Genomic DNA, 17,355 nt, shown 5'->3' on the forward strand with positions numbered 1-17,355 from the left:
GTATTTCCAGAATCTTGCAAAGCTGGTTTAGTTTCATTATTGCTTGGAGTGTGATGTGGTATTTCCTATGGGCTCATTAACAAGTTCCAAGGACAAACGGATAAATGACTTAAGTTCTACAGTTGTACCTGGGTGCTTAAAATGGAGGGGCTTTTATGTAATTTAAAGCTTATTATAGCAGTCTCCCCAAATGTTGGGGAAATACAAAAGGTGTTCATTGTGTTCAAGAAAAATTGCAATAGTTCACAAAAAGTAGAGTTACTTGTTAACATATCTATCTGATCCCTTCTAGAACTCCATCAGTGGCGAGAGATATTGATGATAAATCCTATGATGGCCATGAACCCTTTGTTGACAGCATCAGGGCAACAGAGAATGCCACTGGTTCCTTCACCATTTGAACCTCCAACGGCGGACAGGTATTTCTTTCCAGTATACTAATCTAGTCTAAGGAGAAAATGGATGATCATTGACTTTTCAAATGATAATAACTCCAGTGTTGTTTCTTGCCTAATGTTATTTCCCTGATTCGCGTTCAGTGCAGTGTCCAGTCAACACACTTCCTGCCACTTCCCATTTGAGGCCTGCTTGATATATTCACTCAACACATAGCTGATGAGCACTTGCCCTGTGACACCGAGAGAGGAAACACAAGCACGGGGAGTGGGAGAGGGAGAAGCAGACTTCCTGTCAAACAGGGAGCCCGATTCGGGGCTCGATTCCAGGACCCTGAGATCATGACCTGAGCTGAAGGCAGGTGCTTAACAACTGAGCCATAGAGTTTCCCATATTTTGACATTCTGAGAAGAAAGTCATATCCATTATTTATTGTTGTTTGTGGAGCATCAACAATAAATTTGGACTTCTTTTTTTTTTTAAAGATTTTGTTTATTTATTTGACAGACAGATCACAAGTAGGCAGAGAGGCAGGCAGAGAGAGAAGGGAGGAAGCAGGCTCCCTGCTGAGCAGAGAGCCTGATGCGGGGCTGGATCCAGGACCCTGGGATCATGACCTGAGCCGAAGGCAGAGGCTTTAACCCACTGAGCCACCCAGGCGCCCCAAATTTGGACTTCTTGAGACCACTGAAGTTTGGCAAAATAAATAAATTGTCACCCAGGTAGTCAAACACTGACCCCAGATGGCAAAACCCAATCCAAAGTATGTCCATAGCATGAGGAAAGAATGTTATGGTCCAAGCGGTATGTTGGTCACGGGAAATCAGAGAGCAGTATTGATTTGATTAGATCTTGTTTCCAGATATTCTTAAAATGTTCTCTTCTTGATTTATCTGTTGTGCTGTCAGCTGAGTCAGTCCTTCCTTAGTAGTTCTTTCTTACCACATTTCTACTTAAACCAATTTTATCTTAAACCATTTTATCTACTTTATATCTTTTTTCCCCTAGAGACTTATTGCCTTCCACTGTAGCTCCTCCTGACCCAAGACAGTTTTGCATTCCTTCCCAGTTTGGATCTTCTGTTCTACCAAACACAAATGTGCCGAACATGTTGTCTAATCGTGTCTACTCAGGTATGGGCAAAAAATGGCTCCAGTCTGTGGAGCAACTGTGACCTGGGCAGCTGCTTTATGCTTGTCATCATGCCATCAAATTTACTGCTAAGTTTTGGTGGCAGAACTCCGTGGCAGTAATGCCTGTAGGTTCTGTACTTGCGACCTAGATTTAAATCATGGTTCTGCCACTGTGTGTCTGAGTGTAAGTTGCTTAACTCCTCCAACCATCAAGTTACTGGTGAATAACATGAAAAGTTGCACTATTACTATCTGTCTTATCTTACACGTGAGGAGCTAAGGAGGTCACGAGGAGATGAAATCTGAGAGTTAAAGGGGTTTAGGGCTGTTTGTCTATGGCCTGACAGGTCATTGTGGGAGTTCACCTTTTATTCTGAGTAAGAAGGAAAGCTTTTTTTTTTTTTTTAAAGATTTTATTTATTTAATTGATAGACAGAGATCACAAGTAGGCAGAGAGGCAGGCAGGGAGAGAGGAGGAAGCAGGCTCCCTGCTGAGCAAAGAGCCCGATGCGGGGCTCAATCCCAGGACCCTGAGACCATGACCCGAGCCAAAGGCAGAGGCTTTAACCCACTGAGCCATCCAGGCGCCCAGAAGCAAAGCTTTTGAGGAGTTCAAGCAAAGGAGGCACGTGATCTGACTTACATTTTACCAGGATCACTCTGGCTGCTGTGTCTGGGACAAACTTGATAGGATCAAAGTTCTGAGGATAAACTGATGGGAGTTAATGCGCTATTAGAATAGCCAAAAGATTATGAGGGTTTGGCCCTGGGTGGTGACAGTTCAAGAGCAACTATGGTTGGATTCTGTAATTATTTTGAAGGTAGAAATAACAGGTTTTCTTACAGTTTAGAAATTAGCTGTATGAGAGAGAGGTGTTAAGGAGGACAGCAAAAATTTTGGTCTGAGCAATAGGAAAGGCAGAATTTCTGTGTTGAGGAAGAGTGTGAGAGGAACAGAGTTCTTGGGGTGGAGAGATGTCGTAGGCAGAGTCCGCTCCTATTATGTTTCAGGCGCCTAACCGACCATCAGTGGGAGATGTCAGGAAGGCAGTTAACTCCCAGAAAGGACTTCTGGAGACAACCTGGAGATATAATTTTGGAAGTCATCAGCATAGATGAGGCTAGATGAGATCGCCCATAGAACGAGTGTAGATAGAGGTTAAAAGGGTGATTCCTAGGACACAGAAAAGATCCAAAAGGTGAAAAGGAACAAGCAGGGAAGAAACAGGAAGAGAAACCGGTGAGGTGAGAGGAAACCCAGGAGAGCCTGGTGGCCTTGACAGCAAGGGAAGAAGTTGTAAGGAGAGAGAGAGAGCATCTATATGAAGTGTGCCAAGTGGATGAGAACTAAGGATATATGACTAGATTTAGCTAAGAGGAGCTCATTGGTGATCTTGATAAGAGCAGTCAGTAGAGTGGTATCAGTGAAAACATGACTGGATGGGAGCTCGAGAGAGATTAAGAAGTGAGAATTTCCTCATGATACTGAAGATCAGACTGATGTATCTTATCTCCCCAAAACTATATTCGTGCATTTGTTTGTCCTTGCTCTCCAGTTCCAACAACTCTCAGTAGATAAGAACAATGTGAGTGAAAAGTTTGACACAAGAAGAAATATCATTGGTGTCAGGGCCGGTGAAGACCAGCCTGCCTGGATTTGAGCATGTTGTGCATGGATCCATTACGGTGGGATTGGGCAGACAAGCCAGGACCAGATATGAAACTAGACACACTCCCTGGAGTGATCCAAGGACCAAAAAGGCTGTCCCAACACTGATCCAGATAAAAGCCCCTTCTGGCAGCAAGCACCCAGTAAATCTATAGCCCATGGTTACAGGCAACACATAAACAGACCAGTGAAATAGTTTCATTGCTGACTCAGAGAGCCTGTCTTAGTGATCAAAAATCCAGAAGCTGCCAATATTTGGATATACACAAGCAAGTTGACTACCTGTCTCAGGGACATAGGTCAGGTCTCCTGCCTCAAGGCTGATGTGTAGCAGAGTGAGCAAGGGAAAAGTAAGGGCTGAGTCCTACAGAAACTGAGTTACTAAGTAAGTTAATAAAACAGAAACTAAGACAGAAATCTATTTCAAAAACTAGATGTTAGGTAGAGTGGATTATTACAGCTGGACTAGCACTAAGTTTGATGTCATCTATTCGGGAAAGAGAAAGAAACTTGGAATAGGTTTGATGGTTCCAAATTTCAGAGGGTCCTAGAATCCAGGTAATTAGAACTGTGCCCTCTCTATGGGACTTCTCATGAGAACTTTCTCTGCATCCTTTGCCAGTACCTCCTGGGTTGAAAGTTACATGCATACCGGCTCCCTAAAGAAGAATATTTTGAAGCCACTGAATTATAAAAATATAGAGCTTTAGAGTTAGGAAGATTTTAGAGGTCACCTCATTTAATCTCTGAATTTTACAAATGACAAATAATCTCCTTTAAAAAGATATAGTATGATTTATTTCAAGATAGGTTATTAATAGGAGTTAAAGGAGATCTTCTAGCTTAGTACAAAGTATGTACAAGAAACAGTTCTAGCCTGCATGATACTAATCCCCTTGTTAGGGAGAACAGATTTTCATACGTAAAACTATCAGTGAACAAAACTATATTTAATAAGTACAATTTGGGTGTCTATTATGTTAAAGAGTGTTCTGTAGACCTGTGCTGGTCTCTGAGGAGGTTGTGCAAATAAATAAATAAATAAATATAGAGAAACTTTTGCAATGATTTGACAGGGTAATTCTCTATTGATCTAGTAATTTTTTTCACTTGTATTTGTCCTTGTTTTCATTTCAATTTTATAAAAGTTCATTTTGTTATAATTTTTAGAAGTATTGGTCCATGATGGGTAGAAATTTTAAGAGAAAAACATTTCCCTTTACCATAGATGGTTTGAAAAGCAACATATAGACTCTAAGTGCATTAGGAGTACAGAGAAAGAAGAAAGTCAATAGAGTATAAAGTTACGAAGCAAGAATACAACCTTCAAATCTGTGATGTCGCTGTTATCTCAAGATATTTTAGGAGACTACACAAAGAATGTAATTTCTACCCAACATCATTGAAAACATTTTGGAAAAAGTATCTTCCTCAGATACACAAATAAGTCCACATAGACGGCTTTATATCTTACCCATTGAATCACTGCATTTATTTCCAGACATTTTGATGCATAAGAGGCACTTATTTACTTTTTTTTTTTAAGGTCAACTAATTTCTCTTATAGCAAAAAAAAAAAAAAAGTTATCCATTTTTACTTCAAAAGCTAGAAGTGAAGAGATCCACAGCTCATTTAATCTTTTTTCCTTTTTGAAGTATGGCAGGAAAATGTCACCAATCATGAGACCCATACTTAAAGAAAAATAAAATTATCTAGTATTTATCATTCCATCACCAAAGTGACCCTAAGATGCTGAACAACAATTATCTGATACTGTTTCCAACATGGTGCTCTACTGGAGGGTTTTGTAGATGCTGTTTTAAATCATTACATTTTTTTGTATTATTTTAAAATAAGCATTGTTTATTTGTTTGTGGGGTGAGATGATGGTTTTCTTTTTTAAGGTTGGGGCATTTTACCACCTGAATCCATAAAGGCAATGGCCAGAAGAAATGAAATGATTCAAAGGCAGCATACTGCCAGGTAACGTAACAGTGTTGTTTTATTTATTTTCTATTCACTCACTTGTTTGTTTATTCATTTGTTTTAGACACATAGATAAATAGAAAGATAGGTAGACAGAAAGATAGCTAGATGACAGAGATAGAGATAGTTTTTGTATACATACACTCATTCATTTGTTATATTTGTTTATTTGTATATATTATACATACCCTAATCATACACATATTATATTATGTATATTTGATAGATTTCTGATTATATGCAAAAAGCATTTCAGGAATATTACAAAAAGAAATATATACAAACATAGATTCAGTCTGGTTAAAAGCAAGATTGGAAATTATGTAGTGAAGTTAAGCCGGTAGATCGTAAGAGTTTAACAATGCCTCACAGTTAAAATGCCTACTTGTGATGCCTCTGAAATTCATATCAGCCCTTCTATTTTAAATGACTTCAATTCTGCCCAAACATAGGAGCCACACTTGCCAACTCCACCTCAGACTCTGTGAGCAGAGCCCAGACAGCCCCACGTCAGTGGCCCCCCACAATGGCCTTCTACTGTAGCAACTGGAAAGAAAAGACAGCAATAATGATAGGGCATGGCCCTGGGGTGCAAGAAGGCATTATCCTCAGTTTTCTCATCACTAAACCCCAGTGGGTCCAGGTGATAACCAATAAGCAAAGTAAAGTAAGCAAAGCCCTCAACAAGTCCTCCTACACAACACCTGCCGGCTGCATTGATTTGTAACAGTTGAGACTTGCATTGACTTACTGCCTGCCTTGAGTCCCATTGTGATTATAGTACAGGGTTTAAAAACCTCTTTCCAGAATTTTAGTTTCTTTGAGGATTAATCTCTGGCAAGAAACTACCCTCTGCTATGTTATCCCCATTCCTGCTGAATTTGTCAGACCTATTAGAATTAATGCTTTAAAAACTGGCCTTGCCTTTCCGTTGAGAGATTCAACCAAACCTCTCACCCTCGGATCTTTATTCCAAACTCTCCTTCCCAGTGAATCTTGGGGGAGCTCGTGTTTCCACCCAACACACTTCAGATAAGAAGTGTGAAGACTCAGGAAAAGCAGAGGTCCCATCTCAGAAAAGGCAGAGGTCCATTAAGACTGTATTTCTAATGGTTTTCTTCAGGTGTATAAAATATATTTTTCTGTTTTTAGGATGGAAATGGAAATGCATGCCATTTACCAACAAAGGAGAATAGAAAAAGTAAACCCCAAGGGACTAGCAGGTCTAGGGATACCATTCCTCTATGGCTCCAGTGTCCCACCTGGCCCAGCCCCCTACCATGGCAGAAGCATGCTTCCTGCTGGTGACTTGCATTTTCACAGAAGTGCCCTGAGAAATCTTCAGGGAAACCCTACGCTAGTGGCGACTGGTCCACATTTTCTAGAGAGCTGGGGTCAGAAATGTCGTCGTCTCAGGAGAGGTACAGGGAATCAGAAAGTTCTAGACAGCGACATTGAGAGCTCCAAATGTCAAGTAGAAGAAAAACTCTTAGGCCAGACTCATGGGATTTCCTATGAAGAGGATGAATATGCAAAGGAACCAGAGAATGAAGCTCTCAACGACCAGAAGTCAAGTGAAACCAATGAAAAGCCAACTATAGTTCTTGCCAACACCTGTGGGGAGCTTGAGCCCTCCCATAGAAAACCTTGGGGAGCTCATGGTGCACCTCTAGAAGCAAAGGCCTCCTGGGATGGTGCTAAAGAGAAGCCTTCAGAGCAGGGCTTCTCAGCCTGTGGGGAAAAGAATGGTGTTTGCCCTCCAGTTCCTCGACCAGTTCTGCCAGGTGGGTGTCAGAGGCCAATGGCAGATCCTAATGAGCCACAGGTCACCAATCCCTAAGTTATTCCGTAATGCTCTATACTCATCATGTTTCCTTAATTCTCTCTTTTCTTAGTCCTATTGAGAACTATGTCTTTTTTAAGTCACTTCTATTATGTTAGCTCCACTAAAGCCATATTAGTGACATTTGTATCTATTCCTGTGTAGCTATACAGAGAATTTTCAGCAAAAGCTAGGAAGGCAAGGGTGAGGAAGGGTGGGGAAACCTACCAGCATTTTAAATCAACATTTTAATTTCATTGGCTGCTAATTTTTTCAACACACAATAGAGGGGCTTCTTGCTTTAAAGTATGAATTCTATCTCCCCTGTATTTAAGTGTAGAAAACTACGGACAGTGAAACAGAAACATGAACTTTCAATGCCCATTACTGTGGTGATACCTTCTTACCTAAAAGCATTAGCATACTACCCACCGCACCCAAACACACCCTGAATAGTTTTCTAGAACTTCTTTAGATAAAAATATTTTAGGGGCACCTGGGTGGCTCAGTGGATTAAGCCACTGCCTTCGGCTCAGGTCATAATCTCAGGGTCCTGGGATGGAGCCCCGCATCAGGCTCTCTGCTCAGCGGGGAGACTGCTTCCCGCCCCCCATCTCTGCCTGAGTCTGCCTACTTGTGATCTCTCTCTCTCTGTCAAATAAATAAATAAAATCTTTTAAAAAAATTAAAAAAATATTTTAAAATACTGGGATTTGGGGGGAGGGGAGGGGGTCGTGGTCACTGAACCAACTTCTTGCCTTACAAAGTGTTAATTTGCCATTTTTGAAGAATCTGTACCTAAATTCCCGTCTCACCTAGAAAACATGATAAATCACAAAACATTATAGAACATGATAGTGTTCATCTGGAGAATGAAATTCACATGGCATGTCTCTTGGAATTGCAGAGAAACAGAGCAGTCGGCAACTTCTTTATTTTTGATAATGCTGTCATTAAAGATCTTTAGGAGAAGAAAAAGAAACGAGATACTCAACTTTTAAGAAAATGTCTCTCAGTTTACGGCCATACCACCCTGAATACGCCAGATCTCTCGTCTGATCTGGGAAGCTAAGCAGGGTCGGGCCTGGTTAGCACTTGGATGCGAAGAAAATGTCTCTCAGTATCTTTTAAGGAGCCTATACATAGATCTATAGGGACCTAAAGGGATCCTCTGTGGTAATAGATAGAATATGAGGAAATTAAGATAACCATACATGAAACTGTACTCCTAGCTTCCCCCTTTCCCCTGGAAATTTTATATCACCAAATAATTTCCTTTCCATTTTTAAAGGAGCACACCCACTGGCTACAATTGGGGAAAATGTGTCCTTGGATGAAGATATTCAGAAATGGACTGTGGATGACGTGTACAACTTCATTAGTGGCCTTCCAGGTTGTTCAGACTATGCTCAGGTGACTTAACACTGAAGTGTTTTCATGAAAATAAGACACTTGTAGGAAATATATTTCCTTCCTAATGAGTTCTGTTGAACATGTATTTTTCTCTCAGAGAGAATTCCCAATGATCTGCCCCTTCGTATGTCACTGGTTGATGGGACAGGAGCCTGGGATCAGTGGAGCTTGGGTCTTGTCCCCGCACCCCATTTGCAGGGGAGGCTGGGAGAGCCATGTCTGTCTGGCTTGTTTCTGTTCTATCAAGACTCCCAGGAGGTTGGAATTCACCCCAAATTAAAAGATTCAGTGGACAAACATCCAAAAACAGGGAGAAATTTCTACTACATTCCCTAGTCTTCTGTATAACAAATACTCTGGGGGTACACACTTCTGTACCAGAAGTTTAAGGCTACTCATAATAGGTAATAGAAATATATTCTTCATTCTGAAAAGGGTAACAAGACAATAGATCTGAAAAAATAAGTTAATTATTCTAAAATTCTATATGTATGCTGGGGCAACATACAAAAGTGCATACACACAGATAATTAAATATGGTAGATGAAATACTATTTTTTTAGTTATAATGAACTGTCAGGACAGTTGGAAAGAAGACTAGTTTCACTCATATGGGAAAATAGATTGGCCAGTTTTTAGAGTTTATGTCAGTGCTATATTTTCGTACATAAATTTTATTTTTTAAGTGATTTATTTTTTTAAACATTTTATTTGTTTATTTGAGGGAGAGAGAGAGAGAGAGAGCGCACAAGCCAGGGGGAGCAGCAGAGGCTAGAGGGAGAAACAGATCCCCTGCTGAGCAAGGACCCCCCCCCCCCGCCCCGCAATGTAGGACTTGATCCTAGGACCCTAAGATCATGACCTGAGCCAAAGGCAGACGCTTAACTGACTGAGCCACCCAGGCATCCCTGCAAGTGATGTAATAACAAAATTTTAAGTAACAGTTTGCCTAGTAAATCTGGTGTCATTATCTTTGGTTTATATATTAAAGGAAAAGAAAGCAAGGAAAGGACATTATAATTTAACATAATTAACGGATGTTAAAAATAACTTTTTTCAGCTCTCAGTGTTGTGATCATTTTTTACTTCATTGTAATGCTGTCAATTCCTCTGCATTTTCTCTTTTTTTTTTCTGTTTATGGGACTTATAGAAAAATTAGATAGAGTAGTCATTAAGAGTATGGTTTATGAAACCAGAAAGTGTAAGTGCAAATCCTGGCTTTGGTGTTTTCTGGACATGTGACGTGGGACAAGTTGCCTCTCTTCTCGGTACACAGTTAATAATCTGTAAAATGGGTATACTTGTATAATATATTCTCAAAGGATTGTTGTAAGCCATGAAGAGGGCCTCACACTTTATAAGTACTTGATAAACATTAATTTCATCATTCTATCAGAGGTTCCTCAAGAGAACAGAACTGCAGCTTACTTATGAAGCAAGCTGTATTCTTCAAGTCACCCACCTTGTCTTTTTGCATACTTGATAAAAATGTCCTGTTCTCTCCTATTCAGCAAGTATAACATTATTGTTTTACTAGTCATTCACCATGGGGTAATCACTTTTTAAATTTATCTGTTCCACGCATCAAGTGCCTCATCAACCACTAGGAAAGTTACGAAATTTTGATAACAGCCAGAAATAAGCAACCCTGTGTGTAATGAACATGTGATCTCTGACTTCTGGTGGACGGAATCTATTTGAACCCTCATCGTTCTTAATCAGACATAGAAGTGCTCTTGATAATAACCACTCTTGTGATAAATGACACCACGTGTGCATTTCATACTTTATCATCCTCCCCGTCCTCTTGCGGGCACATAGAAGTCACATAAACACAAGTACCCCAAACTTGGCTGACTCATTATCTCTTACCAACAGGATGTCAGTGCTCCTTTCCCCACCCCGAGAAGTGGTACAATTATTTTTAGGTGTTTCTCAAACGTGGTTAGGATCAAGTTCTGCTCTTGCTTCTTCGTTAGTCTATTGCCTCCCTGGGACTGCTGGCAAAATCAGCTGCAGGAAGGCCACTGCCTTGCTGGGCACAACCCTGCCATGCTCAGTGACGGTACGGTGTGCAGAAACAGAGAGAATGTCCCTGGACACAACCGAGTGCAACAAGCATCAAAGCAGCAAGGCTCAGGCGCAGCTGCCACTAAATTCCTTGTCTAGTATGTCACAGCCTGGGGCTACCCCGGAGTTGCACTCCCTGTCCTCCCCACACCTCCCCCAACCCTGTCCTCTTCTTTCTCATCTCTGCCTTAGGTGGCTACACAGCAGCCTCCCACCACCTGCCTCCTGCAGGTATCAAAAGAAATCCAGAAGAAAAGAACCACAACTAGAACCCGAGGCTCCTATGCGAATGAGTTCTTTTAAAAAGATGTAGAGAGAGGGTTGTTAGCTCACTTGTTCAGGGTTGTCCAGGAGACGTTCCAACACATCTTATTCGTTTGTTTGTTTGTTTTAATGTTCAGTTAGTCACTGTATAGTACATATCATTAATTTTTGATGTTCAATGATTCTTATTTGTTCTAGGTGACTCAACAGTAAAATATTCTCTCTCTAAATATAACTGAAATCACTAAAATTATGTGTATGTTTATAGGGTGCTCTTGGCCTCAACTACTGTGTTGAGAATGAGGGGGGAAGGACATCCAAGTGACAGTGGAAAGTTCTGCAACTTTGCCTTGGGGCCAGGTTCCACCACCAGAGCTGAGGGTCAGGCCCTGCCTGCCAACCTGCCTGGGTTTGAAAATGTATCCCTTCCCTGAAGGGAGAGGCGTCAGACAGTGAGTTTACCAACTGAGGGGGTTGGTGAGGTGGAAGTGAGGCAAAGGAGGAATTTCCAGGAGAAGGCCAGCAACCAGAAAGAATTTAGCACAGTTGGGATTTCGAGAGTAGTTCCTGGTAGCACAGAGAACCAAGGTAGGACAGGCGAGAATGGCAGGACAGGAGGCTGGAATAGGGGAAAGTGCCAGGTCACCAAGAGCTGGGGACACCCTGTGAGGGACTTTATCCTGAAGGCAGTTGAGGTTTTAAGCATGAGTGGCATGCCTAGCTTTTTATTTCAGAAAAGTCACTTAGGTTGTTTTTTTTGAAAGCAGGTTGAAGGTGGCAAGGCTAGTGGGGAAGCACTAGACCCAGGGTAGCACCAGATGGGTGGGTAGATAAGAACATCATCTAGGATACCTGCGTGGCTCAGTCAGTGAAGCATCTGCCTGCGGCTCAGGTCATGATCGCAGGGTCCTGGAATCGGGCCTTGGGGAGTCTGCTTGTCTCTCTCCCTCTGCCCCCACACCACACCACTGGTGTGCTTGCTCTCTCTCTCAGAGAGAGAGAGATAAGACAAATAAAATCTTAAAAAGAAAAAAAGACAACTATCTAAAAGGCAGAATTAGCATGATTCACCTTCTAAGTCTCAGGGAGACTTTGGCATAGAGAGACATTCATTGAAGCCAAAGACTGAGGTAAATCAGGAAAACCTAAGAGGACCTGAAGTAGAAGCCTCAGAAACCCAAACACAGAAGGACTCGGATAAAGAAACGGTAGCCTCAGAAGTGAATGGGGAGGAAAGGCAGAGAGTCCCCAGGAAGGAGATCCCTCACAAAGGCAAGGAAGACCATTTTTCATGAAAAAGCAGTCAACAATGTCCATGCAGCCAGAAGCACATCTGTGGTTAGATTGCTGGGCAGAATTAGAAGAAGTTCTTTTTTGGTGTTTTTTGTTTTTTTAGGTTTTATTTATTTATTTGAGAGAGAGAGAAATAGCAGGAGAGAGCAAAGCAGGAGGGTGGGGCAGAGGGAGAAAGGGAGAAACAGTTTCCCCACTGAGCAGGGGGTCCCAGGACACTGGGATCGTGACCTGACCTGAGGCAGATGTTTAACCGACTGAGCCACCCAGATGCCCCAAAGAAGTTCTCCTCTCCTCTCCTCTCTCCTTTTCTTTTTCTTCCTTCCTTCCTTTTTCCTTTCTTTCTTTCTTCTTTTCTTTTCCTTTTCTTTCCTTCCTTCCTTCCTTTTTCAATTAGGAAGTTGTATGGTCTGCTAAAAATGAGGGAGGATTCTGTAAGGTCTTAAGTTTGAAGAGTGTGAAGAAAGCTTGAAAATAGAAAAAACAGATCACATCAGTAAATAAAGGATTGCTGGGCAGGTTGAAGCTGGAGATCATGAAATTACAGTACTGCCAGTCTGCCCAGATTTTTTGATTCACCTTTTTATCTGCCTGGAATCTTTGTCCACCAGCAGCCTTCCTAGTTTCTGGAAGAAAGGAAGGCATGATGGCATCCACTCCACAGTCAGAATAGAGAGGGCCCCTGGAAAGTCCCAGAATGATGGTTCTCACCAACATTATCTCTCCTCCCCTTGCCATTCGTCCAAGGCAGTGGACAGAGGCTGCATCTGTCTATGTGAGAAGTAAAATTTGTCTGACATTATTTTTACCTACAACCCTTTACTCAGTCTGTTTGTGCATTCATTGGATCGTCCAGCAACATTTACTGCATATCTACTACGTGTCAGCCATCACATTACAGGGCCACTGGTAAATAAGACACGGACCTGCCCTCAAATAATACCTACTCCAGGTTGGACTTGAATCCCATAAACAGAATTACAATGTGCTCTAAGAGTAATGAAAGAACACAGACAACTTGCCACTGGAGCACAGAAAAGAGAATAATATAAAATGAGAAATTTTACAATATTTTGGGTCAGCCTCAAGCAGTCTTAATGTTTCCTCCAAAACTTAAACACCTATATATAAAAGAAAAAAATTTTTTTAAAAACACATAGAGACAAAGTTAACACCTTTTGTATTTAATAAGGTATTTAAAGACCATGCAATTGATGGGGAAACCTTGCCGTTACTCACAGAGGAGCATCTCCGAAGCACTCTGGGATTAAAGCTAGGGCCGGCACTAAAGATTCAATCACAGGTATGGTGAGTTCTTGTAACTAAATATGCATCATTGGTATGAGACTTAAGAGAAATATGTTATTTTTCTCCTGTTGTAGTATGCACAATACTTATTTAACCTCTTTATGAAAAATTGCCTCTGTGTGTGGGGACATGATAGGAGCAAGGGAACCCAAAAGCTTTGGATGGAATAGTGGTACACGTTCCTAGCTATAGCTGGAAGGCACAAAGCAGTGGTGTGCTGGTTAATGCTTAACAACTAGTTCTCTTTAAATACAAAATGAATGCTGATTTGTAGCATTTAATTTCTATAGTGCAAATACCCCAATCTGACTGACAAACTCCTAATGTAATGCCACTGAATACAGAATTGGGGAGAAATGCACAGCAGTACCCCATTTGAGAATATTTTCTCTATATGAAGGGACCTAAATGACCTCAGGAGTAAGGATAATAATAAATAATAGTATGGATGGGGCATCTGGGTGGCTCAGCCAGTTAAGGATCTAACTTGATTTGGGCTGAGGTCAGGATCTCAGGGCTGTGAAATTGAACACATTGGGCTCTGTGCTGGGTGTGGAATCCACATAAGATTCTCCCTCTCCCTCTGCCCCTCCCCCTGCTTGCATGTGTACATGCACTCTCTAAAACTAATAATAGTGGTAATAATAGTAAAATAATTTGGTAAAAACAATTAGGAAGTGATGAGCTTTTGAGTATTTATTACTCAAATTTTCAATATAATGTATTTAATTGTAAGTTTACCATAATTCAACTTCTAATAATGCCATGCCTAACAACTGGCTTGCAAATGTCTGAGGAGTTTCTCAACTGGCTCTTGAGACTAGAACAAGCTAACTCTGGCTCACCACTTCTTGCCATCTCCACTGCTTCATTTGGGACTAACGCTCCATTATCTGTCATTGGATTACCGCTTTAGCCTTCTGTTCTCTCTGCTCTGCCATTGCCTCCCCCAGCATCTAGTCACAAAGCAGTTAAGGATGATCCTTCTAATACATAAAACAGATCATGTCTCCCTTCTCCTCGAAAGTCTGCCATAGCTCCCCATCCCCTTCAGAGGAAAAGCCTACCACTATCCTTAAATTCCTGACCTCATCTTCTACTTCTGTACCCTCCCTCCCCTGCAGTTACTGCTTTTGACCAGTTGCCTCTAGACGCTGCTTGAATGTGTGGGCACGCTCCACCTTAGGGCTGTTCCCTCTGCCTGGGATGCTCTTCCCCTGATATCTTTGTGCTTTCCTCCCTGCTCTCCTTCATCTGTGCTCTGTACACCTGCTTAATGAAACTTGCTCAGATCGCCCATTTAACCCCCATGCATACTGCTGCAATCCCTTTTCTGCTCTTCTTTTTTCCTCTTTAACACTTATCGATCATACAATATAACTCATTTATTATATTCATATTTATTGTTGATTTCCCCCACCCCACTAGAATGTAAACTCCATGAGAGCATAGATCCTTATCTGCTTTGTTGACTGATGTATTCTTAGAATATGCAAGACCAATAATAGGTCAAAAATTATTTAGTGAAAGAGTGAGTTTCCTAAAAGTGAAACCAAGAAACATCAAATAATTCTTCCCAGAATTTATACAGGACTGCACTTTTCTACAATGCATGTTTTATGCAAAGTACAATGAGATTTGAAAAATATCCTTCAAAAACTATTCTTATCTGCCTAAAAATTTTAGGGCAAAAAAGTTCTTTATTTCATGTAAATACTTTCATGTTTCCATTGGTATTGTTTTGTTCAACATCTTATTTTGGAACAATTTTAGATATAGAAAAGTTGCAAAGATAGTACAGAGAATTCACCCAGCTTTTCTTAAGGTTAACATCTTACATAATGTGGTGCATTTGTCAAAACTAAGAAATTAACATCAGTACAATGTGGTATTCACTTTTTAAAGATTTTATGCATGTATGTATGTATGTATGTATGTATGTATTTAAGAGAGAGCAGAGAGTGCAGGAGCAGGGGTGGAGGCAGAGGGAGGGGAAGAGGGACAAGCAGACTCTCCACTGAGCAGGGAGCCCAGTGCGGTTGATCCCAGGACATTCAGATCATCACCTGAGCTGAAGTCAGTACTTAACGGACTGAGCCACCCAGGCACCCCATATTCACTTTTAAATAATTTATTTTTCTTTAATGAGGATATTATATCTCTTGGCATTCTTTATAATGGCACTGCAAGATTTTTTCTCAAATCTGATTTTCTTTAGCTTTAATTTATCATTTAGGCTTTTTTTTTGTCCTTACAATGTGGCTAACTCCAAGTCATTCTTCCCCCCCCCCTTTGACTATAGTTGCCATACAGTGTTATGTTCTCCACGTCTTCTCACTTGCCATTAGTATTAACCCCCAAATCATTTTCTGAGGGCTGTAGTAATTTCTTTGGCTCCCACCTGACATGTTTCAGTGCCTCCATGGAGCCCAACTGAGCTCTAATGTCCAAGCTCCTTCTGCCTGCACAACAGGACAGAGCTCCCACAGGAGTTGTGGGAGAAGGTCTGACTGATGCCAGACATTCCACCAAATGGAACAGTTGTAGAGTCCTTGGGATTGAGAGCTTCCAGGCATCCAATTGAAGTAGCAGAATTGGAAGGTTCTGGGTAACATCTGGAAGACCCAGGAAGTGAGCAGGCATGAGTTCATCAATGGATAAGATAATAATGTCTCAATCTCCAAAATGGGAAGCAGGGGCAAAATTCCATTACAGTGAGCCCTGCTAAGAAGAAGGAGACCCCCTTAGAAAACCAGAAACTTGGAAGCTGGACCTGGACAGGGCATACAAGGAAAGGGATAGGAGAGGAAAGAGTTACTGGAATTTGAGAACCCAGATATTATTAGAATGGAGGAAGCTGGGTTTGAGCTATGATAGTGTGAACAACATAGAAATCGCCTGGGTCCCCTTGAGGGTCAGGTTTAGGTAGGAGCCCAGTGGTTGATACTAGGGCATTGAGGCCCAAAGTGGCAGTGTTTATGTCTCAACACTAAGCCAGCTTAAAGCCAGCTGTGTGCTGAAGTCGTCTAAAGAATTACAGCCTGGGCTTGAAGAGGTTACCAGTTGGCCATTAGTAAACATGGAATGGTGTGTCTGTAGGATCTCTTGCAGGACTGTTAGAAAAGGATGAGGTGGACTGAACTCAGAATAAAATAATGGTATACACAGATAAACCACAGCTGACCCGGGAATGGGAATTTGGAAGTTACTACCTCCTTGATATCTAGTATTACAGTAATAAACACTATATGCTACTGAGAGAAAGAAAAAGCCCACCATGTCCTAGAACTGTGTCCCTCACAACTATACAGATGGCCCGTGCCTGAAATTACCTCAACCTCCTTGCCCTCTGTGGCTAAGCAGAGTATGTTGGGTTACCGGAAGAATCTCTAGCCTTAACTACTGTCACCATTTTGTCTTCAAAGGTATCTCAGCATGTGGAAAGTATGTTGTACAAGAAAAGTCTTTCACTTCCTATCCATACAAAACAAGCATTTGATCAACCAGCAGATACATCTCCTCTTTTGGATTTTAATTCCTGGGGTGATAATACATTAGACATCCCTTGTTCCCAGGATATAACAATTCCTAAAGGAATCGAACGAGATAGCATGAGAAATTAAAACCCTCAAAGGAGCAAGAATGGTCTTAATCAGTTTTCCAATGAGTCTAGGACATTCTGAAAGGTGTGTGAGGGTTTCCAGGGATGAGATGGAGGCTCTGAGGGAGAGAAGCCAGCCCTCCTGGAGCTCTTAGAGACGTTGCCTGCCTAAAGTGACCTCAGAGCGAAGCGGCTGGGGGTGTATCCTTGGAAGCAAATGCTAAATGACGGAGAGAATTTGCAAACACCAAAAAAAAGCTACAGTTGGATGTTTCCATGTGGAAATCTCTGAAGAAGCCAAAAGAACCTGAATTGCATAAAAGAGCTCCTTATCTCTCTTCACTCCTTTCCCATTTCTCTCTTCACTTTGTCCCATGAGACAAAGGCAACCTCCAGCA

At 41.4% G+C, this 17,355-nt stretch overlaps 1 protein-coding gene across 1 annotated transcript; it reads left to right on the plus strand.

Annotated features, from left to right (window-relative positions):
- Window positions 1-303: 303 nt before the first annotated feature.
- On the plus strand, window positions 304-16,979 carry SAMD7 (sterile alpha motif domain containing 7; the record flags this gene model as incomplete). The annotated part of the gene is made up of 7 exons (XM_080821501.1): window positions 304-419; window positions 1,405-1,529; window positions 5,104-5,182; window positions 6,338-6,969; window positions 8,299-8,420; window positions 13,241-13,351; window positions 16,782-16,979. The coding sequence occupies exons 1-7, from the start codon at window positions 319-321 to the stop codon at window positions 16,977-16,979; spliced, it is 1,368 nt and encodes a 455-aa protein (XP_080677627.1). The 5' UTR covers window positions 304-318.
- Between the last annotated feature and the right edge of the window lie 376 nt (window positions 16,980-17,355).

This window comes from Martes martes (assembly GCF_963455335.1).
Source record: "Martes martes genome assembly, chromosome: 1".
Taxonomy (NCBI): Eukaryota; Metazoa; Chordata; class Mammalia; order Carnivora; family Mustelidae; genus Martes; species Martes martes.